The sequence below is a fragment of the Gekko japonicus genome, unplaced genomic scaffold (genome assembly GCF_001447785.1).
Source record: "Gekko japonicus isolate JY-2015 unplaced genomic scaffold, Gekko_japonicus_V1.1 scaffold521, whole genome shotgun sequence".
NCBI classification, from domain to species: Eukaryota; Metazoa; Chordata; class Lepidosauria; order Squamata; family Gekkonidae; genus Gekko; species Gekko japonicus.
In genome coordinates this window covers 586,959-611,380 of record NW_015161965.1, presented here as the reverse complement: position 1 = coordinate 611,380, position 24,422 = coordinate 586,959, and the positions used below count along the sequence as shown (strand labels likewise).

General features: G+C 43.3%; 1 protein-coding gene across 1 annotated transcript; it reads right to left on the bottom strand.

Moving 5' to 3' along the window:
- Positions 1-1,457: 1,457 nt before the first annotated feature.
- ADPRHL2 (ADP-ribosylhydrolase like 2) lies at positions 1,458-22,764 on the bottom strand. The gene is made up of 6 exons (XM_015429624.1): positions 22,546-22,764; positions 15,161-15,257; positions 13,884-14,091; positions 11,929-12,113; positions 4,186-4,286; positions 1,458-3,354 (listed from the first exon to the last, which is right to left on the bottom strand). The coding sequence occupies exons 1-6, from the start codon at positions 22,757-22,759 to the stop codon at positions 3,044-3,046; spliced, it is 1,116 nt and encodes a 371-aa protein (XP_015285110.1). The 5' UTR covers positions 22,760-22,764; the 3' UTR covers positions 1,458-3,043.
- Between the last annotated feature and the right edge of the window lie 1,658 nt (positions 22,765-24,422).

The following is a 24,422-nucleotide window of genomic DNA, read 5'->3' as shown; positions in this document are numbered from 1 at the left end:
AACCACTGTCTCACTAATGCTTGAAATGTCACCCATCTGACTCTGGGTTACAAGGTTACTCACAGGTTTTGGAAAGAGGAGGTGTGGATTGTTGGTCATATGAATGTCTTCATTTAGGACCATTCAAAGCCTTTTGTTCTACAGAGTGCCTTAAGAAACAGTAAAGCCTTATGTTGCTCTTTTTTTTTAAAGAGAGACCTCATCCTTGAGAAACGACATGCTGTTTAAATGATACCACATAAAATTATGCTAAGAATCCCTTTCTGTATAGAACTGTGCTGAAGAGGAAAAAAAATAATAGATGAATCCAGTCTGTGTTCAAAGACTATTATGTTCTTGCATCCAAGATGCTCACAATATGGCCAGTGATTTGGTATGCTTCTTCAGGTTTACTGTAGATAGAAATATTTAAACCATGTTAGAAAAACAACACAATCAATGATGAGTTTGTAACAAGTGTTCCACTGCAAAAGGTATGCATGTGCAGAGAAAACCCCAATCTGGATTACAGAAGGTAGTAGGGGAAAAAAGAGAGAGCACTGAGGGACTTGGGTGGCCTCTTTCTGGCCGTGATGCCTCCCTCCTTTAACAAGCAGTGGCCCCGGTCACACGGAGAATTTGCCGCGCGGAAGGCACAAATGCTGGGCGGATTTTCAGGGCGTGATCACACCACAACATCTGGGAAGCGTAGTGCACCTGTGGCCAACCCGCGGCATGCCGCCAAAGATGCGCAGATAAAGTACCTGCAAAGATCAACTAGCAAATGGTTTGCCACGGGCTGCAGACGGACTCGTTCAGTGTGATCGCGCCGGCGCGCGCATATTCCCTCCGGCCGTCCTCTTTGCAGCGCGCGCGCCGAAGGACAAAACCCCGTTGCGCCGCTGTCACATCTGATCGCATAATGGCAGGTCAGAATGCGACGGCGCAAATAGCCACGCCTCCCTCCCACGTTTTCTGGCATGTGTGGCCAGGGCCAGTGTGACTTAGACACCACAAAAGATAGGCCCCAGATTTCCTATACCATCTGCTGTTTTCAAAAATTCCTGAAGACAGTGAGAATGCCAAGGGCACAGTGCACTTGCAGTAAGGTTTTTGGTTTCACACTGGGTCACAACAGGCTTAATTTGAAGAAGACCCAATGCACACATTTTCTAGGTGACTAATATTGGGGAAAGGGTGCTTGGAGTCATGTGCCATCAATTTAAACATATTTTCCTTTGGAAAACAGCATTAAAGCTTCAATTTTTAACACCATTGGTTCCAAGAAAATGTGTTACTGTTAACACAGTCACACTGCCAAAGGCAGAAAGAGTGGTGGATAAGTATTCTAACAGCAATTTAATATCATACTAAACTAAGATCTACTCCCAGGTGCCTTGTACAGTATTTATACTGTGTTCTAACACAGACACAATCTCCCCCCCCCCCCCCCCCCTTTTTAATCTTTCCTTACTTGTGTTCTGGCAGGCAAGAAAACACAAATGACAAACTGTACAGACTCAGTAACATTAGCTGATTCAGTTCTATAAGTACCATTTTGCACCCTCACTATTCTCATAGAAAGTATTAAAACTTCTGCATTCATATAACTTCTTAAGTACAGCATATTAAAAGGTATCTTTATTACACAAATGAACAGGCTGGTTGGCAAGTTGTGGATTAGCTTATTTTTATTGAAGTAAAAATAAACCTGTCTGAGAGAAATGTTGGGTTTTCATGTGCAAATAGGGGGGAATTTGGTTTCAGTCAGTAGAAAGATCAGGTTTGAAGACTTCTTTCAACTATGCATTACAATATGCATTTTTATATACCAATCCTTTTTTAAAAAAAAAAAGTTTGCCTCTAGTATCTTCATTTCTAACCTAGTATATAGAGAGGTTGATTTTGTTTTTAGTTTTGTAAATACTTATGTTACATGCACTGTTTCTTAGTAAATTTGGTTTAAAATGCACTCTTGTTTTGTGATCAAAAACTGGCCTTCACTTCTGAACTGAAACTACAGTACTTGATTGTATTGACCCAACATCAATAAATCTTATTTTAAAAAAAAATGTATTTCAGTCACCCCGTTAGAAAATTAAGCCTGTGTACAAACATTTGCATTACTTTCTGCAGTCGTCATTTGCAGCATGAAAGGAACTATGCAGGAGGGTCATAATCCAGGAGAATATGAACAGCCCAGCCTCCCTGCCACACCCTCCCATTCAAGGATTGATCCAACCAGTGGTCATCTGATGCATGTGGAGGCTTCTTCACTCCCAAGGGGTACCACCTGTATCAAAATGAACAGGGAAAGCCCTTGCCTGTGGGGAACTACCCCTTTGTGCACTGGGAAATTGCAGAGCTTTCAGTTGGGGCTTTATTCCTCAATATGTACCAGCTAAAACTCGGTGACTTTGTTCCCTGAAGACAAAATACAAAAAAATCCCCTTGATACCTTTGATTTATAAGTAGCAGCTTTAAAAAAAAAAAAAACTATTTGCTTTTGATATGAAAGACTTGCAGAAAAATCAGTCTCCAAGAGTCCGAATTACTCAGTCACGAGAGGAAGTAACAGTCAGAGGAAAAAAGCAACTTACATTGAGGATCCAGAAGACTCATTTGATGAATTTCCACCACAATGTGAGCTGCAGGGCTAGGCTTACAGGCCCTGCCCTTACCTGAGTTCTTACAAGCACAGCTTCTCTCATTCTTCCCCTAGCACAACCCAATCTCTACACAGGGCAAAAAACCTGCTTGCCAAACCACTGTGAAGCTCACTTTGGTCCAGGCACCCTCATAGACGTCTGGCACAGGCTCCTCTGTTTGACAATGTGACATTTAAAAGTAAGACAACTTGAAATCAGGGGCAGTATTAAAAAAAATATGTAAACAACAGAAAGCAAATGGAGGTTACAGGCATTTGGATATAAGGAATAAACATCAGCCACTCAGTGCTTCCTGGGACTATTTCCCTTGATGGAAGGATCCCCTTTATTTCGGATGACCATCACATCTGCTGAAGGACTAAAAGGGAATAGAGATCACAGGGCACAACAGCATATTATTTGGTACCAGATTCCCTCTGCCGCTGACAGTAGAGTTCATACAAATTGTTGGCCATTTTCTCTGTCTCCTCAAAAGACTCACAGCTATGCTTCCAGCTTTCGGGCACTTGCTCTTCCCCACAGTAAGCTCCAGCAATGGCTCCAGCCATAGTTGCAATGGTATCTGTGTCCCCACCCAATGAGATGCAGTAGATGATGGTCCGCTGCAGGCAATTGTAGTCCCTGGGGATATCTGGATGAGATTCCATGCAGCGCAGGAAGGAATATATGGCAGTAGGGACCGAATGCAGAGCTGCAATGCCGTTGCCTGAGGAAAAAGAATCAACTCCTTTAGCAAAGCACTTCAGATGCACTTCACCATCAACTGCAAAGCTCCCATTAAGTTCAAAGTTAATGCAAGGTGCTTTAATAATGCTGATGTAAGGCAACGGATTTAAAGGCCTTCCTCACCTATATTATAGCATTGCAACACATTAACACAGGAAGCCATTACCCCAGCCATATCAAAACATAGATGATACCGGTACAGAGAAAAATCTCAGATAAGTCTTGACACCCAGTCCATTGGAGACTGGAGGTCTAGGCTTCGAGTCCTGCTCCTTGAGTCCCGCCTCGGCTTTGATTCCCCCCCTTTGCAAAAGAGAAGGCAAAGTTCTCAACAGTGGCAGAAGGAAAGGACAAAGTATAAAGCTAGGGATTACAAAGAATTGCACAGCAAGCTCAGCTGGGAAGGGAGGGGAAAGACTAGTGTGATGCTGAAGTAGGACATCTCCTTGGTGTTAATGCTGCTGTTGCTCTTACAGGAAACATGCTGCTGAGACAAACAACTCCAACTCTAGTCATGTAACAGAAAGGAAGTCATCTAAGATATTTCAGGAAACCATTTATGCCATCACCATCACAAGCATCCTATAGCAAAGAGTTTCATTGTTCAAGTAGGCATTGTGTGCAAAGATGCTTTGTGTGTGTGTGTGTGTTAAACACCTAAACAACCAACATCAAGACTGAGAGAGGAACAGACAGAACACATTTTACTCCCCTTACCAGCGCTCCTGATTATAAGCCATGCACAATGATTTTATTATTATACGGACTGCAGAGTAAAGAGCTTTCTGAAAACAAAACTGGAACCGCTTACCTAATTCAACCACCACATCTGAATTTGGCACGGTTTTCTGCTCCAGAAATTCTTTGATTTTCTTTAGTCTTTTCGAAAAGGGTAATTCTTCATAGCCAAGCCTGGAGATGAGAGAGCCAGGGTGAAACAAATGCTTCAGCATGCTGCCCTCTTGTGTTACACATAGGTATGTGCATCCCCTGCCTTCTCTGCCCTCAGTTCCCAAAGTATCCAGGTAGTATGTTTAGCAGTGTAGAGAATAGTCAAGTGCCTCATTTACTAAACTGATTTCTGTAAATTACTCATGTTTTTCAGTTACACAGAACATTCTTAGCTATTTTGGGTAAATATTGGACTAGGCCATAATCCTTGAGGAAAAATATACATGTAAGATGAGTCGTGAAGGTTTTTTCCCCACAGCCTATCAATCAGATGCACAGGCAAGCCAATTTTAACTGGGAAACTGCAAATGTCTATTAATCAAACATTTATCATTTCAAACTTAATTAACTGGATACTGCTTATTTCAGAATAGGGAGTCTATTATTCCAGATCAGAAGCCCTTAAAATATACAATAATTTCTTCTCACTCTGATGCTACAACATTTGTACAGAGAGAACAGCAAAAAAATATGTAATTTGATAAAACCTGTAACAATAACTTTTCGGATACCAAAGCTACAACTTTAGCACAGCTCTGCCTCCCTTTAGAAATAAATTGCCTTGAGCATTACAAACTGTTCCACAACTAAATGGAGGATACTTGGGAGGGTTATAGCACTGATCCCAATAAAAATGAATTTGGGAACCAGTCAGTGGACAGGTTCTGCTCCAGGGGTGCTTCCACATCAAGGATTCCATACATTTCAGTCACGCAAGTGTATTTTCCCCATGTTTCCACATGACATTGTCATGACCCCCTGTGGGTTGCCACCTTCATCTGCAACCACTCTGGACTTAGGGCCCCTTGGGAAGGCCCAGAGTACCCTCCCAAGCCCAATCGAAATGCCCTTTTTAAGCCGAGAAATATAGGCTTGATGACCAGGCAGAGAACATTAAACAAATGGTTTATTAGTACAGTAATGGGGCATTGAAAACAAGACAAGGTGCTTAAAATACATAACAGTGTTTAAAGGCAAAATAAACACAAAGCTAACGTGACTACCTATTTCATTTAACTGGTTACTATTCAAGGCCCACAGCCTCTTATGCCAGGCCTGTGCCCGTACTCACTCTGTCCCAAGTGAGGGATCTTTCTCTCAGCTTAACTCTGTCCTGTTAGCTCTGTGAGGGAAAAGAACAGTTTTTGCACCCCACAAAGGTTAAGTGACAATCACCTCATACAATCCCTGGACACTGATTGGCTACAAACCATCACTAAGCATTGTGGGGATTGTAGGCTGTCAGCTTTCCACTCCCACACATGTCTCTCCTGGGCCTAGGCCTCAAGGCCTTGTCTCCCAGTCCTACACAGATCATGATACACACCCCCACTAGACCAAATCATGGGGTCCAGCCATCAGGAACCCCATTGATGAGGGCTGCATAAGAGTGATCTGTGTTGGTTCTGCCATTACGCATATACAATACAAACAATAATAAAACAGTAAAACAATATTCTGATCAACATTAAAGAGAATACAACTTCAGGTTAATTCATTGCAGGTCCTCCTGGATCAAAGTTCTTCTCCAAGCTCTCATCATCAGTAGTAGCAAGGCTTTCGCTGGGAGTAAGTTCTGAATTGGATCCTAACCACGCCGTTGAGTTCAGAGGTTTTGGACATTCTGCTTTTGTGTTATCTTCAGATGTATACCTGGCTACTATATCCTGTAACACATGCAGTGCTCTTTGTCTCAAATAGTCTGAATTTAGCATCTGAATTTCATGAAAAAGCTCAATTAGAAAATGAAGGTGAGATTCGTTTTGAGACATCAAAGTAGCTACTTCAGAACAAATGGTGTCTCAAAGCTTCAAACATAGAAAGATCACTGCCTGTTTCTGGTGCTTCTATGCATGCATTTCTGTTAGACTGCTGCAGTATTCTCCTGGCACATGCTGAGGACAATTCTGATGATCTACTGTATTTAATTATTTTCTCTAGTTGTTCCCGATTCTTTTTACTGAATACTTTCGCTTGGACAACTTCTTCCTTCCAAGTTGAGTGTCTGTTCCTATTGCTCTTGTAAGGTTCACGTGTACTAGAAACACAGGCACTTTCATAACCTTCAGTTTTAGCCCTGTTTTTAAAGTGGGAAGTACTCCTTTTCTTATTCTTTGACTTAGGCATTTTGTGTTTAGAAGCCAGAGTGGCCTGTGCAGATACTTTCCTAGGTTTGAATATTTTTGTCGCAGTAGTAGGATCCACTGGATCTGGCATGCTACTAAAGCTCTCCAGAGATTCTTCATCAAATTCTCTTCTCCTGCTGGTGTCAGGTTGACTTTTGTGATTACCACTAATGGAATTTTGTACTGGCACTGCAAACTCAGTCTTGAGGAACAACTGGCTCTCTTTTTCTCCACTCTGATGGTCATTTACCCAAGTCAGTCTACTGTTCTCCACTTCCTCTTCAGGCTGCTTCACCTCTCTTGGCTTTTCTGCTCCAGTAGTGGAACTACTTTCAAAGGACTTTGGAATTGCCATATATTCAGTTTTTCCAGTAGTGTTATGTTCTAGGGGTGGTTGCTGATGCTGTTGTTCACTGGTTTGAGCAACATAGTTGCGTGGAAAGTCATCCAAAATAGATGGGATCATGGAATCAAAGTTGATACGGACTTCTTCCAGGCTGCCGTCTTCCTCTTGATCCTTCTGGAATGCAGTCGGAGTCACTGGATGAGACTCTACCACCATCGGCTCTACAACAGGGTCTGGAGAAGTTGCTGGGGTGTGCTCACCTTGCTGCTACTTCTCAGACTGATGACAGGTTAACACCCTTATGTAGACATCGGTTTGCCGGCTGGGTTCCTCAGAAACATCTTCAAAGTCCTTTAAGAACTGCTGGTAGACATCTTCCTCTGGATTGGCCTCCTTTTCTGCCAGCCCAGGTTCATGGACTCTGGGTTCCATGGTCATATGCTCCACTAAATCTTCCCCCACAGACATGGCTACCGGGGTATAATCGTACACAGCTACCTTCCACGATCCACTCCAACCTTCATAGCTGATCAGTAGCTGGGCCACAGGGAGCACGAGCCTTTCTGCTTCGTGCAAACGCCTTACCCGCCTCTCTTCTCCTGGGAAGAGGTACTTGGGATTGATTAGCGAGTGATGCACTGTAGTTAGGAGGGAGCCAGTATCTCACCAGCCTGCTACTTCTTGGCCATCCATCTGGACCTTCTTCCGGTGGCACTGGGGAATATACTCCGGATCAAATACAGGAGGTTTCCAGCATCATGTGGTGCACGCTGGTTCTGTCATTAGGGCACTGCTTCCAGATATGACCTAGTTGGTTGCACGCAAAACACCGGGGCACTCTCCTCTCCTCATGTGGTGACTTCACCACGGTATTTGAGGGAACATTCCACTGCTGTTGTGGCGGCTCTCCGGTCACTTCTGATGGCTTACCAGACCGAGGTGGGGACTTAGGAGACTCCCTCTTACCCCAGTCACGAGGGGTGCTGTACCTCTGCCATCCGAAGGCTTCAGCCAGTCGCTCGGCCCACTGTCCGGCTTCCTGAAGAGTGGGAGGACTCTTGTCCACAAGGGGGTGCCTAATATGCTCTGGAAGAAGAGTCAGGAATCTGTCGATGTACATCAAGGCCTTCATGTAATCCATGGTCTTGGCCTCAGCAACCTATACCCATAAATCATAGGCTCTTCCCAGCCTATACATCAGCTGGGGGTAGGGCTCTTTACCTCTCAGCATGATCTCCATAAGCGCTTTCGGGCCCCTTCTTTGGTGAACCCCACACTCTCACGCACTCTTTGTTTGAAGAGCGTATAATTGGTCCTCTCTTCGCCTTCCATCTGGCCCGACACTGAAGCCAGGACTCCACACAGTTGCGTTCTCAGCTTTTCCATATACTGTTCTTTGGAAACCTTGTAGTCTATGCAGACCTGTTCAAAATTCTGAAGGAAGGCCTCGATGTCATCCCCTTCCTTATACAGAGGGTATTTCCTTCTATCCCCTTGTACATCAGCATCTGGAGGAAGTGAAGGTGGCCCTTTTTCCAACTTTGCCATTTCAAGCTCATGCGCCATCCTCATTCGCTCCAGCTCTATTTGGGCTGCCCTGTCTCTCTCTTTCTCTTCCTTCAGCATTCTCTCTCTTTCAAGCTCTCTCTGTGTGGCCTTGTCTCTTTCTCTCTCTTTCTTTAGCATTCTCTCCCTTTCCAGCTCTCTCTGAGCTGCCTTCTCCTCTTTCTCAAGTTCCATCTGCTTAATTTGCAGCTGGAGACGCAAGACCTCTTCACTTGGGGTTGCCATCTCTCCATCTGCTTTCTCCTAACTGATCAGCAGCCCCTGCTCTGGTCTTGCTTCTAGGCACAGGTGTGTCCTCTGGCTTCTATCTCCCAGAACAGGGGAACATACACTGCCTAACTCTAGCCTCTCTGTCCAGTTGACTTGACAGCTAGAAATAAATAAAACCCCTTTACAACACTGTTATTAGACCTTTTCTTGGTCTAACCGGCACCTTAAAAATGTGGCTTCCTGAAGCCAGACAAAAGAGAGGAGATTTTTTTAAAAAGAAAATAAACCAATTATCCTCTGCCTCTCCAGGTCAACATCTGGCACATCCCACCGCTAAAAGCCACCATGTCATGACCCCCCTGTGGGTTGCCACCTTCATCTGCCATTACTCTGGACTTAGGGTCCCTTGGGAAGGCCCAGAGTACCCTCCCAAGCCCAATCAAAATGCCCCTTTTAAGCCAAGAAATATAGGCATGATGACCAGGCAGAGAACATTAAACAAATACTTTATTAATACAGTAATGGGGCATTGAAAACAAGACAAGGTGCTTAAAATATATAACAGTGTCTAAAGGCAAAATAATAAACACAAAGTTAACGTGACAACCTATATCACTTAACTGGTTACTATTCAAGGCCAAAACAATAGTGATAATACAGTACACTGAGTACAGAAAACAAACAAGCACTGTATGAATAACGCAGACCATGGAGTGCACAAAGGTCATGCAAAAGAAAATTATATTATAACAAAAGTGAAACTAACAAAAATAACAAAGGACCACATGTATCAGTAAAGCAAGATTACATCATAAAATGTGCAAGTCCATAAAAAGTCCATAAGTTCATAAGTAGTTGACGAAGACTCCGGATTTTGATCTTCGTTTCGAGGGTTCTTCTTCAAAGAGTTCAAACTACTAGAATTGTAAGTAAAATACAAACCATTATTATCATATTAATAATAAACAAAACCATATCCTATAAACCAAAAGCTAAATATTACCTTCATAAAGTACTGATAATGTACAGAAGACTTCAATCATGTATATGTACATAAGTAAAAATAGCAATAGGGCTTTTAGCATTTTTGGACTTAAAATATTTCATCTTTACGGCTTTCAAGCAATCATTCGAAATTGGCTGCTACTTGTGAGTTGTTGTAATCCATCTTTAGAATATAGTTGTTTAACGAGTAGAAATAGGAATTAGGCTTTTAATCTTCTGTTACTTTAAGAATTTCTGTGCTATGGTGCCTAACAGACATTCACTACAGTATATTAAGCTTTCATGAGCTGACTGTATTTTTGAGGCTTACTGACTATTTGAGAACATGTTCCACTATTGATTGGATGCCCGGCTTTATATTAGGATTAGGACTGGTGAGCTTTATGACCTTTTAATAATTAATTCTGTAATTTTTGTGACTATAAATGTATTTACTTGTTTCCCCACCCCCCCTTCAGAATTTTTCCTGTAATACTAGTCTGAAGGCTTTTGTGCTTTATGAGTGCTGTGTGAAGGATTTTTCCTACATATACATGATTGAAGTCTTCTGTACATTATCAGTACAGAAGGTAATATTTACCTTTTGGTATATAGGATATGGTTTTGTTTATTGTTAATATGATAATAATGGTTTGGATTTTACTTACAATTCTAGTAGTTTCTTTGAAGAAGAACCCTCGAAACGAAGATCAAAATCCGGAGTCTTCGTCAACTACTTATGAACTTTACTATTCAAGGTCCACAGCCTCTTATGCCAGGCCTGTGCCTGTACTCACTCTGTCCCAAGTGAGGGATCTTTCTCTCAGCTTAACTCTGTCCTGTCAGCTCTGTGAGGGAAAAGAATACAGTTTTCACACCCCACAAAGGTTCAGTGACAATCACCTCATATAATCCCTGGACACTGATTGGCTACAGCAGTCGCTAAGCATTGTGGGGATTGTAGGCTGTCAGCTTTCCACTCCCACACAGGTCTCTCCTGGGCCTAGGCCTCAAGGCCTTGTCTCCCAGTCTACACAGATCATGACAGACATCTTCTTCTATTTGTGCACAGACTATTAACAGCCTTCTATACAGACACAAAAATCTGTATTTTAAACCTGTAAGAGAAATTTATGTTTCCTGGGCAAGACACTATCAGCACCAGCAGTTTGTTTTATCTGAAGGGGAAACAGCATCAAAGAGCTAGTCAGTTAATCATTCCTTGATGAGGCAAGGAGCTAGTCTCCATCAGAAATTAATGTAACAGAAGAGAATCCCCTGCCTTTTAAACAGAGGGGAGGGGATTGGTGGAGGACTTTTTTTTTGCTTTGAATTATCCTGCATTGTGCTTGTGTAGGGGTTTTGTTGTTGTTGTTGTTTTAAAGAGCATCACCCACAGCTCAGCTTGCTTTTTAGGGGGGGATCATTAGTGGTGTCTGCAAATACACACAGATTTTTTAAAAAAGTTTTTTTCCAAAAGGTATTGCATTTTTTCTATGCCGTGCTATTCATGTTCCTCAAAATTAAAAAAAAAAGATTAAAATAGGGTGGTTGGAGAATCCTGAGGTTCATATGAGAATACAGTGGGGAGGGACTCAATGCACATCAGGTGCGAAAGGAAAACTGCATTAGCAGTGGAAAGAAAAGATTACTGAGAGCTGTCTGGAATCTGCACTGCAACACAATTTCACACAGAATTGCATCAGCAACCAGACTACCATGGAAAATCACCCTGGTGTGGAAGCAGCCCAGATCTATTTGTTCAGTATATTTCTTTTTACCTTGGCCAAATTAAAGCTGGTAAAATAATCCCCGAGGCACATTTCAGCATAGAACTATTTTTTCCTTAAACCACAGATGGACACCCTTTTATGTATAGTGGCCAATTCCCCTCTAATAAAAATACCCCCATAGTTGTCTCAAATCCTCCTACCCAACCCCAGTCTCCTCTATAAACAGCAAGCTGTGGAAAAGTGAGCTAACATGTCAAGCTGTAACATAACGTAAGGATGAAATACCCGTTGCAGAACAGAAGTTATAAGCAGACTTTAACGCACTGGAAAAAGCAAGACTTGGTCAGCCACAGAACAGATGACTCAGTACATTCTTCTACCGAATGCAGCCATGACAAAGAACTTTCTGAATAATGCTGGCAGCTGGCACAACACTCCAGGCTAAAGTTAAGGGCCCAGTCCTTTCAGCCCTAATACTCATTCCTCCTAATACCATTAAAAAAAATGTAAATCCACCGCATGAGTGGTTCATGTAAAATGGAAGATTTTCCTTTGGTCACATATCAGGATGACAGAACATCTCTTGGGAAGTTGACCAAGGAGCACCAAGTCATTTCCTCCTGGCAGATGTTACTTACATTCGTGCATCAGCCACAGACTTATCATCCATTTCTACCTCTTCCATGTGGCCTATCAGCTGCTCCAGGAATCTGTCTCGATTCAGCTCCCCCTGGAGAGCGTAGTGAACTGCCAAGGCCTGCAGTATGGCTCCGTTATAGCCCAGGGAGTTGGAGTGGGTCAGCTCAGCACTCAGTTTAGCAAACTGTAAAAGACAGTGTTTGAAAAGCTAAGTCTGAAGAAGTGAAAAACAAACAAGCAGGTTTGTATGTCCACCTTAACAACTTTCTGACAACGGGTACCACTTTAGGAAGTACTGACAAGACCACAGAGTGATCTAGTGCAGGTCAGCCTTCCCCAGAAGACTTCCTTGTGAGCAACATGCAGTATCTTTGTTCATCAAGTCTTAGCTATGGCATTAATCAACAGCTTCGGGGTAATCAAAGCTTAATAAAATCCTAACAAATTGATCTTACTGTTTTAACATCTGCTAATCACTTGTTAGAGTTTATGGTAGAGATGGGATAAAAAAATACATCCTGATAGATTTTCACTTAGACTCATAGGATCATAGAGTGGAAGGGACAAAGCTTGAACCACAATAACATATAAATTCGAGCACAAACCCATTGTGAGTAAACGTTTCTCTAGAAACACCCCCAGTAGAAAGGCTATATCCTTCTTACTGGCTCTGGTCACTCCATGTCATGGAAGGGACTCTCTTCAATTAATGTTTAAATCTTTCTTCTTGGACTTTACAGCATACCTAAACAGTGAACTTCCCCTGCAGTCCTCAAGGAACAAGCATCAGATGTCTGCAGGTGGAAACTATTGGGGGGGGGGGAATAAGAGCAATCTGCTGTATCACAGATGACTTGGTTCAGCTATAACAGCAAACCTAGATTTTTAAATTGTAATATGTTGATTTTATTGTATAACTAACTGTTGTATAACTAAGCCCTGCTTGGCGGGGAAAGGAATGGGATATAAGCTGAATAAATAAATTGTTCACACAATCTCTTTTCTTCTCGCAACCAATTAGCATTTCCCTGGCTTGCAGTAAATCAGATTTTGTCATTACACTTGAAATAGCAGGAGCTTGCACTTGCCTGGCAAACCAGGATGGAAAACAGGTAACAATCTATAGTTTGCAATCCTGACTTGCACTGTGAAAGGGAGGAAAGGTGAAATGTGAATGAGCTATTGTGTAGCCATGTCAGGGGAACGTTTGAACCAGTGATGATCCAGCACTGTTATCTGTGCTTTTAGTTGAAGTCCCCATAAGTCTGCACTCCTCACCTCATAGGACAAATTAACCTTTAACACATATCCTTTGTTCTTAAACTATAGCAGTCAGCAGTTCATGTTGTGCTTATAGCATACAATAGATAAGGTAGCAGAATTCTTAAAAGTATGCTAAGAAGGGAATATAAATTGCTTTTATATTGGTTTAGATTTGGTGCAGTATTGAGTTGTCATTATGTAATTGGTGGAAAAATTCTGCAAGATCCTGATGTCAGTTTGCCTATACATGCTTATGCTTTTGTCGGCAAAGTTGTCAGCATCTTGAACTTTCTTAGGAATACTTTCCTTGATCATGATCAATAAAAAAAGAAAATATTTTCTACTCCAGTGGTTAGTATTCATTTGGACCCCTTATTTGAACCCAGCTAAAATTTGTAATTCCCCCATCAACTGCAAGTGCAACCCAGAGTTTGCAAGTTAGAATGTACCTATAGTTTACAACAAACAATTAATTTGCAGTACATGCAAGGAAAAAATGGGGGGGGGGGGATAAAAGATCATGTAGTTAAACCTCAGACTCCTTCAAGATTCATTCTCTAAGGGCCAAATCATGGCCTGGCATAGTGTCTTAATCAAGCCAATGTGTGTATAGGGCTTTGAGCACTTAGGAAAAAGCACTACATAAATACTAAGTATTAGTGTGGCAAGAAGCCCATAAGATAAATGATACCTTCTTCACATCTTGAACATTAGAGTAAGCCAATGAGATGCCTGCTACTCTCATGGCACCACCATTACCATAGGAGCCTTTTCCATTAAACTGCTGTCTTGCTGGCTCAAAAACATCTCTGCATTTGGGGCTGAGGAGTTTCTTGAACACAGTAATCACACCCCTTCCATAGCTCCGGTCAGGGTCTTTCTTGTATTCCTCAGCAAACCTGCCAAAGAGAGACTGTATTAAGGCTCATGGAGGAGGAGACGAAATTGAATTTATACCCTGCCCTTCACTTGAAGTCTCAGAGCAGCTTACAAACTCCTTTCCCTTCCCCTCCCCACAACAGACACCCTGTGAGGTAGGTGGGGCTGAGAGAGCTCTTTCCAGAACTGCCCTTTCAAGGACAGCTCTTGTCAGAACTATGGCTTGCCCAAGGTCATCCAGCATCTGCAAGTGGAGTGGGGAATCAAACCCGGTTCTCCCAGATTAGAGTCCACGCACTTAACCACTACACCAAACTAGACACTGCAGCCCTATTTACGTTACAGAAAATGCACATACAACCTGCATACACTTGATTTTTCTTTACACGTGCTGAGCAATTCTCATTACATTCAATGCATGTACAACTGTGTGATTTAAATGCTACATTTATCCAAGCACTGGTCCCCAATTTCATTTGTAAACACATATTGGCTGTTTCTTTTAAACAGATTTATGCTTGTACAAGCAGGATATTCATTGTAACATGTGAACAGGATGACTGGGATTTGTATACATAGCTGCTCATGTCAGAAAAGACTGACCATATTTAGATTTAAAATCAATCACCGTGGATAAATAAATATGGAGGAACTGTATAAGAAACATAAATGTCAGCCTGCCTAACAATGATAAATACTTTATCCAGATGGGAGGATTGACTGTTCAGATTAATCAATCAAGCTACTGCTGACAAATTCTACTGTCACTTAAAAGATGGTAGTTCATTCTTCTCAAAGATACATACAACTTGGAGATGCTCCCAATAGTATTCCTTGGATGCATCTAGAAAATATATACAAAGACATGGCTAGACTCTGACCAGAGATGCACATCTCGCTAGGGGCAAAAGGTGATGATCTGAGATGCATGTCCAGAAAGGCAGGGTGGTGGTGAGAGTCAGAAACTGCTTAAAATCTGAGAGAAGAAATGCTCACTGAAGTCCATCTCTTTCTCTAGCAAGCCAAGCAAGGTGCCTGTTTCAGTGGCAGTGTTTGTAGTCTTGTTTATAGCTATGTCTTCCTCCTTACCGCTTTGCTATATCCACTTCATCAAAGTCTCGCTTGGCCAGGAGCGACCTCACTACACAATGTGTCATGGCTGTGTCATCACTGTAGAAAAGGGTTTCTGAAATGTAAAAGAAATAAAGAAATTCAAATGCTGAGATTTGAGGGGGAGACAGTAACGTTCATGTACAGTTTTGGGTGGGAGGTGTCTATTCAGGAGGAAAAGTCACAACATATTCTGTGAATGAATGAATGTTTATTTGCTGTCAAAGACCATTTTTCATAGGAATACATTATTATACAGCCAAAGGGATTCATTCCAGCACAGAAAATGTTTAGTCATAAAAACCTTAAAATATTTATAAACTATAATAATCCAAAACAACCCGTTAAGATATATCTAAAATGTCTATGTAGAATGGTTACAAGTCATACAGATAAAAAACTTTACATCATCATACTTTTATTGTGAAATTTTACCAAGTAGAAGCAGAATTTGGCTATTTGTCTGGAGATAGTTGGATTTTCATTAACTAAAAGTCTCTTCAGGCAGGTTTTATCTGCATCTACTGATGGTCTGTCTAAAAATGGGGACTTAAACTTATCCCTATGAACTTGATGGAATGGGCACCTATGAACCATCGATTCCTCTTCTCCAACAGAACAAGGGCAACATCTGTCTTCATATGGGATCTTCCTATATTGCACGTCTAGAACCCTTGAAGGGATAACTGCATAACAAGCCAAAGTAAAAGCTCTTCTATGAGAGAACATATTCTGTGTATACTTTAGAGGCTGCTGTGTGTAAAGTAAAATGGAAGAACAAAGAATTTGAATCTTATCAACGTACAGAGTGAAGTATCAAAAGGATAGGAACAACAAAAACATGCTTCAGAAAACAAAAACGTAGTGAACTAAGCTCTGAAGGAAATGACAGTTCAGAAACACATTGCAGAATAACAACACAACCCAGACCAGAGTAGTATCCATTTCCACAATCCTGAAATGTAGCACCATGGCTAACTAAAGGATAACGGTGGGACATATGGAAACATATGGGGTAAACTCAAGAGAAATAACTGCCCTCCTGAAGTTTGAAAGATGGGGCAGCAAAAACAAATACATATCTTTCATAAAATCAGAGATTCACTCAGTTCCTTAGTAAAACACTTCTACACATGAAGAGTGGGAAAAGCCACATATTACTAGCATGGGGAGGGGGGAATCAACGAAAGCACCGTGTTAATGATGCCACAATAAAATGTACGTACATTCCCCCCCCAATGATGTCATCCACAGCTGAAATGTTTTTTCTCAATTAAAAATGAAGGTATGCTTCAGTTTCACACTAAAAAAGGCTACATTTAGAGTAAGAGAAAAAATTAATATGCCCTCAGGAGAGGACATTGTCTATATTACAAACAGTGAAAGCCTATGCAGAGTTACTGTATTCTAAACCACTTAAACCAATGAGTTTAGACTGGATTACGCAAGTATAGGACTGCAATGTAATTAAGTGCTCGCTCCAAGCATGCCTCCTCTAAAGACAGATATAGGTCTGCTAAATCAGAAGTGCACAACAATCCAATCACATTAGATACAAAACAAAAGCAACCCTTTGTCAGAAGGAGGCAAGATCAGAACCATAAATCAGACAGAGATGCAGAATTCAAGAGTTTGCCCCACTTCTGAGGAAGAGACTTCTCTGAAGAGCTGGAAATTTAATCCTTTTTCCAGAACTCCTTTCTAGGAAGAAACATGAGTACACAGGACAGAAGACAGAGTAGACCTCTTTTTTCTTTGCAGCTGCCATCTAGAGATGTCCCATACCACCCACTTCAGCTTCCCTGAGCCAGCACTTCAACTCCCGACAGCAAAGATTGGAGCCAGTGCGTCCCCATTAGGAAACTGTGTTCAGAGTGATTGATGTCTAAGAACCAGTGGGTCTCCAAGAAAAAGATCTGCACCATCAGGCAAACCAAGACCTCCCCCCACCAATATATTATTACAATGTGCAATATACTAGGAATAAGGCCCGTTGTGGAAATAAATACAACGAGCTCTAGGAAGAGGCTCTGAGAGAGTGCCAAGGCCTTGGGCACTCAGCGTCAATTTGCTGTGGCGACCTCCTCAAACCCCACCCTCTCCAGGCTCCACCCTTGAAATCCCCAGGAATTTTCCAACCTGGAGTTGGCAACCCCATCCCCAACCATTATCTGTCCCTCTGGTTTCAGCTTTCTATCCCCCCCCCCCGGAGATCAGTTGTAATTCTGAGTGATCTCCACCCCTCACCTGCAGATTGGCAACAGTGGTTCCCCAGGAAGAATGGCTGGTTGGGAGGGTGGAGTCTATGGCATTGTACCTGTCTGAGGTCCCACCCCTCCTCAAGCCTCACCCTCTCCAGGTTCCATCCCTCAAATCTCCAGGAATTTCCCAGCTGGAGTTGGCAACCCTATCTCCCTCCCAGCCAATCATCAACTAACCTTTATTTCCCCCCTCACTCTTCAGCTTTCCATCTTCCCCTCCCACCTGCAGCCTCTACCCAGGAAGAAAAGTAGTCTTTCTCTGCAATGGAGACCAAAGCAGCTTACATCATTCTCCTCTCCCCCGTTTGACTTGCACAACAACCCTGTGAGGTAGGTTAGGCTGAAAGTCTGTGACTGGTCCAAAATCATACACTCAGCTTCCACAGCAAGAACCTGGATCTAGCAGACCCTGCTCTGAAGCATTGACTGATACACCTAGGGTAGCCAACCTCCAGGTGTAGCCTGAAGATCACCAGGTATCACAACTGAACTCCAGACAGCAGATCTCTCCCCCCTGGAGGAAATAACTGCTTTGGAAGGTGGGCTTTATGGCATTATGTTCAGCTGAGGCCTCTCCCCTCCCCAAACCCTGGCTTCCATAGACTCTACCAGAAAATCTCCAGGAATCTCCCTAGCTGGACCTGGCAACCCTAGTCAGGACTGGTCACAATTAGTTCCTCATAAAGGCCTGCAAAGGGTTTCCTTCCTTTGCCTGAAGCAAGCTTGGTTGCCTACTGTGGTGAAACGGGCTCCAGTTTACAACTCAGCTGGATGGGCTGGAGTCTATATTGATGCTGCCCTGCCCCTTGGGACAGTCCCTCTTTTCCCGCCCTTTTTGCCTTGGGGTAGCTGGGAACTGTAGGCCAGCAGATGAGGAATCCCCATTCAACCCAGTGAGTGATACCCCTACAGGTCCCTCTCTGGAACTATAGCTCAATTAAACCTTATGGGGGAACATTTTAAACAACCAACCACAGACGGCAGCCATCTTACAAACACAGGTAACTGCCATTTTGTTACACCTACCAACAGCCACTGAGGGAACAGTTAGTCCCACACAGGAGGCAAGCAGGAGAAGCATCTTCATCAAGAGAGAAAGCCGTTTGCCAGTAATTCTGACAGGGCACAGTGGCTGAAGGGGGAGTGGATGGGGAAGAGGGACCGCCTTTCCCCATATGTTCCCCCAAGGGCACTACGGTCCGGGACTCAACATCTCCTGGTAATTCCAGGCCACAAAGATACCAAACTTGCTGCAACCAGGGCCAGGGCCTTTTCGGTGGCGGCTCCTACCTGGTGGAATGAGCTCCCAGAGGAGATCTGGCCCCTGCGGGACCTGGCGCAGTTCCGCAGGGCCTGTAAGATGGAGCTCTTCCGCCAGGCTTTTGAGTAGGAGCCTCCACCACCGCACCACCATCACCGCACCACCACCACCAATTGGAGTGGGTACCATCGGGGAGTGAGATGGCCCTGGGATGAAGAATGGATGGCAGTGCTGTCTGGAACTTACTTTGTTACTTTGTTGTTCTGGGACCATCTTTACCAGAACTCCATCTTATTATTAAGGACTTTTGTGACACCTAGAGCACCTGCACTTTACTGTATTGTATAAATGATTGTTTTATTCTGTTTTTAATTGTATTAATCTTGGCATACGTGCCTCATCTGTTAGCTGCCCTGAGCCCGCTTTGGGGAGGGCGGGTTATAAATCCAAAAAAAGAAGCCTGTCTTAGTTGGGCATTCACCTGTTCCTAGAGGGCTGAGCAACCCTCTGCCATTCAAAACCAGTTCCAGGAGTTAAAACTAAACAGGGTCACAGGGTGGGAAATTATCCCCAGAGTTTCTAAAGGGTTACACCCAACCACCATCCTGTCTGCTATGCCACACATTTAAAATATCAATTTTGTTTCATAGGAAAACACCATAACCTTATTACATGCAGCACATCATCATCACAATATTCTGCTTAGCAACTGTCTTACTTACTAAATGTAACTACTTACTTACAGCTATCTGACTTACTAAATGGAAATATCAACAGTGGGGCCAAAGAATGCAAAAGCCACAGTCAGATGTTTGTTATCTGTAGATTTGTTTCTAACACCAAGGTGGGCTGCAGCTCACTGCTAAAGCATCTATTTTGCACACAAAAAGTCCCAAACCCAATCATTTCCAGTTAAAAGGATGAGGTAGTAGCAGCGTGGAGGGCAAGAGGTCTGGACAGCCACTGACAGAGTAGGCATTACTGACCTTGATACACAAAGGTCTGACTCAGTATTACAGTGAATGCATGTACATCCTGCATATATGGGCAGATATCATTATAAGAACAAGTCAATACAGGTTCACTTTACAAATGAAACCAGGAACTAGTACCTAGATAAATATCGGGTTTAAACCACATGTTCAGCTGTACATTCCTTGAATGTAACATGAGAACACACATATGAAGAAAAATCAAGTGTATACCACACATGGATTGCACATGCGTTCACTGTAACATGTGAACAGGGCTACTGTAAGGCAGCTGCAAGTGTGTTCTGTGCAAAGATCACAGGCTGACCTTGACAGACCAAACATCTGATTCAACAGAAGGGTGCCAGGCAGGGGACAAGGCTCAGTGATATGGCATTTATTTTACTTGTAGAAGGTTCCAAACCCTGCCATTGCCAGGATCAGGTCAAAGGTAATGAAAAAGACACCTCTTCTTGAAACCCTGGAGAACTGCTGCTGGTCAGAGCAGACAAGAAAGATCTTTATCAGCCATACAGTAGATAGGGCAACTTCACATACTTGTGTGTTCTGTGCAAAGATCACCAGATCATAGCTGGGAGGGGGGTGCACTCTTCAATCTGGGGAATGACGTCATGAAAAGTCCCCCAAACCAGGGAGGAAAAACACATAAGCACCAAGCATCTAACAAAGTGAAGTCAAGTGGAAACTGAGGCTGAAATAAAACATAATTAGTCATTTAAGATGCTGCAAGTCTCTTTTTTCTTTTAACCACCTGTATTGTTAAAGCATTTAATGATTTGGGAGACCTGAATTCAAATTCTGACTTGCCATGAGGCTTTTAGGAAGACCTTGGGCCACTCAAGGTTTCAGCGCCTAGCCTACCTAAAGGGGCCACAGTTCAGGGGTAGAGCATCTGTTTAGCATGCAGAAGGTCCCAAGTTTAACCCCTAATTATCATCATCATATAGCACTGTGTGTATAATAGCTAGGAGATCCTAAGATTGTCTGGCAGACAAAGTTCTAGCTCTTTAGCATTATGCACATTTAATGTTTAACCCCTGGCATCTCCAGATAAAAGGATCAGGTAGTAAGTGATGTGAAAGAGCCATGCCAGTCTGAATAGACAATACTTACTTTGATGGACTCATGGTCTGATTCAATGTGAAGTACCTTTGTATGTTCATAACTCACTGCGCTGTTGTGAGGCCAATATTAGACCTAACCTTGAGTCAGCCTAACCTACCTCACAGAATTGTTATGAGAATACAGTTCCTCATCAAAGGCTCCTAAGTAAGCTCAATAGTCATGGAATAAAAGCACAAGTCCTTTTGTGGATCAAAAACTGGCTAGTTAATAGGAAACAGAGAGTAAGTATAAATGGGTAATTTTCTCAATGGAGGGTGGTAAGCAGTGGGGTACCACAGGGATCAGTATGGGGTCCGATGCTTTTTAACTTGTTTATTAATGATTTGGAGTTGGGAATAAGCAGTGAAGTGGATAAATTTGCAGATGACACAAAGTTGTTCAGGGTGGTGAGAACCAGGGAGGATTGTGAAGCACTCCAAAGGGATCTGTCGAGGATGGGCGAGTGAGCATCAGTGTGGCAAACGGGGTTCAATGTGGCCAAGTGCAAAGTGATGCGCATTGGAGCCAAAAACCCTAACTATAAGTACACGTTGATGGGGTCCAAACTGGCAGAGACTGTATAAATCAATGGTGCGACCTCATTTGGAGTACTGTGTACAGTTCTGGTCACCACACCTCAAAACGGATATTACAGCATTGGAAAAAATGTAGAAAAGGGCAACTCGAATGATAAAAGCGTTGGAACACTTTCCCTATGAAGAAAGGTTAAAACCTTTGGGGATCTTTAGCCTGGAGAAACAACGGCAGAGGGGGTGACATGATCGAGATTTATAAGATTATGCATGGGATAGAGCAGGTAGAGAAAGAAGTACTTTTCTCCCTTTCTCACAATACAAGAACTCGTGGGCACTCAATGAAATTGCCGAGCAGTCGGGTTAGAACAGATAAAAGGAAGTACTTCTTCACCCAAAGAGTGATTAACACATGGGATTCACTGACACAGGAAGTGGTGGCGGCTACAAGCATGGACAGCTTCAAGAGGGAATTAGATAAACAATATGGAACAGAGGTCCATCAGTGGCTATTAGCTATCTATTTCATAGACAGGAACTCTCAGGCTGGGGCAAGGGATGCTCTGTCTTCTTGGTGCTTGGGGGGGGGGGGCAACAGTGGGAGGGTTTCTAGTGCCCTGGCCCCACTGGTGGACCTCCTGATGGCACTGGTATTTCTGGCCACTGTGTGATACAAAGTGTTGGACTGGATGGGCCATTGGCCTGATCCAACATTGGCTTCTCTCATGTTCTTATAATACAAGGAAAGAATCACCCTGAGTTGGCTGGAAGAACGGGATTAAAAAGTACTAAAATAAATAGGCGTTTACTGTCTACCATCTCCACCCCTCTCCCGAAGTTTATCGTTTGGGAGGTCTGTTCTTCTACCCGTAGGAAAATGGCGCTGTCTCCCCCCCCCCCCCCCCAAAAAAAACACTTTACTCGACCTGAGGAAACCAGATGCGGATAAAGGGAGAGGGCTCGAAATTGCAGTTCAGGCACCTCCCCACACCATCATTTACGATGTTTGAGGAAGAGAGCTTTGGCCAAAGCTAATATACCCTGAAAATCTTGTTGGCCTCTGAGAGGCTACCGGACTCGAGTCTAACTGGTCTACGGGCGGGGATCGTCTTTTGAAAGGCTTTTGAAAGATCATCCTCATACCCCTCCCGCTATGCAACAAATGGAGGGGGGGGCAGCCCTTCCTCCTCGGCTGAGGTAAAAAGAGACTCACTCCTATCGCCCTCGACTCCCTCCTCGCCGTCTTTATCTTGCGGCTGCAAGGAGCGCACGAAGCGCAGCAGCTCCGCCAGGTCAACAGACTCCAAGGCCTCGAAGCCGCCGCCCAGGCAGTCGCCCAACAGAGCCCCGAGAAGGCAGCCCCGGAATCGGCTGCGGCTGATGAGACAGGCCGGCGGTACCGCGGCCGCCAAGCTGCTTCCCGCCATCTTGGCTGCCCTTCGCAGAGGGGAAGAGAGCGAGCGACGCCCTGTGGCCCGGTCCCGCCACCGCGGCTGACTGGCGAGCGAGACTCTCCTCCTTTTCCTTCCACCTTGGCCTTCGTTTTCCTGGCGCTCATTGCCAAAGGCGCCTTCGTACTGCGCTGGGGGCGGCGGCAGCAGCAGCAGGCATCAAAATAATTTAAAAATAAAAAATAGGATTTCGGTAGTGTTTTAGCATTCGGGTGACATCTTGGAATGACCAAAATTTCTTTTGGTATGAAAACTTAGACTAGCGTCTAAAGGTGCAGCCCTCCCCCCAGCTCCCGTTCATCGCTACTGGCAAATAAAACAAAAATCTAGTGGCACCTTAAAGACTTAACATTTGCTAAAATATGAGCTTTTGTGAGTTGCTACCCTCTTCATCGAGGGAATCCGACTCTAGGGTTGCGGTGCTCATCTCCGTTTCAAAGCCGAAGAGCCAGCGCTGTCCGAAGACATTTCGTGGTCATGTGGCCGGCATGGCTAAACACCAAGGCGCACGGAACGCTGTTACCTTCCCACCGAAGTGGTACCTATTTATCTACTTGCAGTTTCTTGCTTTCGAACTGCTAGGTTGGCAGGAGCTGGAACTAGAGATGGGAGCTCACTCCGTCATTGCGCCATGCAGCAACTCGGGTCTCTAACGGCTGAACCACCGACCTTCCACAGCCTGCAGTTCAGCGTCTTAACCACTTGAGCCATGCTGATTTTCCCTCAGCAGGCTTTCTCCCTCTATGTGCCTATCTTTGATTCTATCTTTGATTACAGTTTCTACTAATTTGCCGGGGACAGATGTTAGGCTGACTGGCCTGTAATATCCTGGTTCCCCTCTGGATTCCTTTTTAATAGATGTTAGTCTTTAAAAATGTCACTAGATTTTTGTTTTATTTTGCAGTGGCCATGCAGGGAGGGGACATCTTTAGATACTAATCTGTTTTCATGGCCTTTCAAAGGTGCTACCTGAATGCTAAAGCAAGACTGAGATCCATGTAATATCTTTTATCAGGAACAACCACCAAATTGAACACAAACAAAGCCCCACTGTGCAAAGTTTCAAGAATTCTACATCATGTTGGATGTTACCCAAAAATTAAAAATAAAAAGAGTGAGGGAAAAAAGCAAAATTTTAAGGCCGTAATGTCTGAGGCAGGCAAGCACATATTAGCTTAATTTTATGGCTAGTGTGATAGTTGTCTGGTAACAATACATTCACTAGTAGCAAGCTAAACTTGGTCCATATTGTCCATTCATTGTTCTTTCACTAAAGCATAGAATCTACTCCAAGCCCATCCAGAATTGTCTAAAACTCCAAATAAGAAACACAGTTCCCCTGGAAGTACCTTAACAGTATTTGAGATAAATGGAAGGTATTGCAGAAGGTAAGAGTCAATTAAAGCCAAATTAGGTGGTATTGCCTTGTTTGGAGAGCATAGTATTTTCCCAGCTCTGCTTCCATTTTATTGGCAATTCCCTGTTTCCTTGGCTTGCTTTCACACACACACTCAATAATGCCGTTTCAATCCACTTCAGCAACTATTTGCAAGTGGATTTTACCATTTCACACAGTAAAATCCAGTTACAAAGTACATTGAACGTTGTTTGGAAATGCATTATTGAGTGCGTGTGAAAG